We start from the raw sequence: 2,170 nt of genomic DNA, 5'->3' as shown, positions 1-2,170 counted from the left end.
CACACGCGGCTTCGCTCCGTACACCTCGTACACACAGGGCTCCGCTCCGTACACCTTGTACACACACGGCTCCGCTCCGTACACCTCGTACACACACGGCTCCGCTCCGTACACCTCGTACACACACGGCTCCGCTCCGTACACCTCGTACACACACGGCTCCGCTCCGTACACCTCGTACACACATGGCTCCGCTCCGTACACCTCGTACACACACGGCTCCGCTCCGTACACCTCGTACACACATGGCTCCGCTCCGTACACCTCGTACACACACGGCTCCGCTCCGTACACCTCGTACACACGGTTCCGCTCCGTACACCTCGTACACACACGGCTCTGCTCCGTACACCTCGTACACACACGGCTCTGCTCCGTACACCTCGTACACACACGGCTCCGCTCCGTACACCTTGTACACACACGGCTCCGCTCAGTACACCGCGTACACACACGGCTCTGCTACATCCACCCTGTAAACCCCTCCTGACCCCACACAGAAACTTCCCCTCATCCAGCACCATGACAGCCAGCACAGCAGAGTCCTGCACACACTGAGGCCCCTGATCATGTGACTCCTGACTCCTCCCCTCCTGTGACCTCATCACAGGTCCTGTGCACACAGAGCAGCTGTAGAAATCTCCGGCCTCGGGGGTCTCACCAGACTTCGCTCTTTTCTTGCAGGGGCCGCAGTGGATTTCATCCTGGATCCATAGAGCTGAATAGAGGAGCGATGTTCCTTCACTCTGATGGGAATTGATGGTGACGTTGATGAGTCTATGAGGAACGTGTTCAGCTGCCGACTCCGAGGAGGAAACTGCTTGTTGTCTGTGGCCTAAATATATAGGTTTTATTAGTAGATGTCAGGGGAGAAAACTAAACCCTGTAAGATAATAAATCTCCTCATATGTTTCCCTTATTATCCCCAGTAATTGTATTATTACACAGGATTCTTATGATGTTACATCGGATCATCTTCTTCTCGTTCAGGTCTCTACAATATCGGATCCTCTCAGTGAAGATCTTCTACAGAAGAGAATTTTCCTGATTTACCCATCAAGGATGGATATGGACAGAGACAAGATGGCGGACAGGATGTTACACCTCACCCTAGAGATCCTCTTCCGTCTCACTGGAGAGGTGAGAGATTCTGATGACGTCACATTACATCATTCTTATCTATGGGAATAACAGATGGACAGAACTGGAGAGGTGAGGACTCTGGAAATGTCTGTAGTGAGATTTATTAATGTGTCTCTCCATAACCAGGATTACACAGTGGTGAAGAAGACCTCTAGTGATCGCTGTCAGGACCCTGTGTCTGAGGGATGGGGAAGACCCCTGAGCCCAATCACGGGGCCTCCACCTCACCCCCTGATCCATGAGGACATCAATGACCAGAAGATCGTAGAACTCACCTACAAGATGACTGAGCTGCTGACTGGAGAGGTGACACTGCTGGGACATTATACAGTAACACTATGAAGGGATCGGGGGGATGACGGTATCATTGTATGTGTCAGGTTCCTATAAGGTGTCAGGATGTCGCCGTCTATTTCTCCATGGAGGAGTGGGAGTATTTAGAAGGACACAGAGATCTGTACAAGAACGTCATAATGGAGGTTCCCCAGCCCCATCACATCTCCAGGTAATAGACAGGACTAAATACACACGGCCTATAATTATCTGCATGTAGAGAATGAATTCAGTCCCTGTATGTGTTTCCTCCAGATCTATCCAGTAAGAGGACAACACCAGAGAGATGTCCCCGTCCTCTTCTTCCACAGGACTGTAACCAAGAAGATCCCAGTGCTCCTCAGGATCATCAGGTAGATGGAGAGAAGGTGTCAGGAGATCTCCCCTATGATGTGTAGACGGCTGTGAAGGTCTTGTGCTCAGTCTTGTTTTATCCACCAGTATTATATGTTTTATACTTGTGTAATGAGAGCGGTGGAGATGGCAGGATTAGAGCTGATCATAGATGGGACTTCTCCATCTGTCGGTGACTTTTACAATATTTGTTTCAGGGTGAAGATCTGACCCATATTAATACTACAGAGACATATGTGAGGGGTGATGAGTGGTGTAAAGAGGAGATTCCCACATGTGACTACCCAGGTGAGTAGTAACCACTGAATGCAGAGAAGTCACAGATTCCTCTCAGTCACCG

At 50.2% G+C, this 2,170-nt stretch overlaps 1 protein-coding gene across 1 annotated transcript; it reads left to right on the top strand.

Moving 5' to 3' along the window:
- The first annotated feature begins 970 nt into the window (after positions 1 to 970).
- On the top strand, positions 971 to 1,830 carry LOC141074028 (gastrula zinc finger protein XlCGF66.1-like). The gene is made up of 4 exons (XM_073561543.1): positions 971 to 1,140; positions 1,270 to 1,449; positions 1,524 to 1,648; positions 1,732 to 1,830. Exons 1-4 carry the CDS (start codon positions 1,063 to 1,065, stop codon positions 1,742 to 1,744), a joined length of 396 nt encoding a protein of 131 aa, XP_073417644.1. The 5' UTR covers positions 971 to 1,062; the 3' UTR covers positions 1,745 to 1,830.
- Positions 1,831 to 2,170: the final 340 nt, after the last annotated feature.

The sequence above is a fragment of the Dendrobates tinctorius genome, unplaced genomic scaffold (assembly GCF_039654945.1).
Source record: "Dendrobates tinctorius isolate UK_male_01 unplaced genomic scaffold, ASM3965494v1 ptg000322l, whole genome shotgun sequence".
Taxonomy (NCBI): Eukaryota; Metazoa; Chordata; class Amphibia; order Anura; family Dendrobatidae; genus Dendrobates; species Dendrobates tinctorius.
The sequence above is the reverse complement of the archived record's forward strand: the minus strand, read 5'-3'. Positions and strand labels throughout refer to the sequence as shown.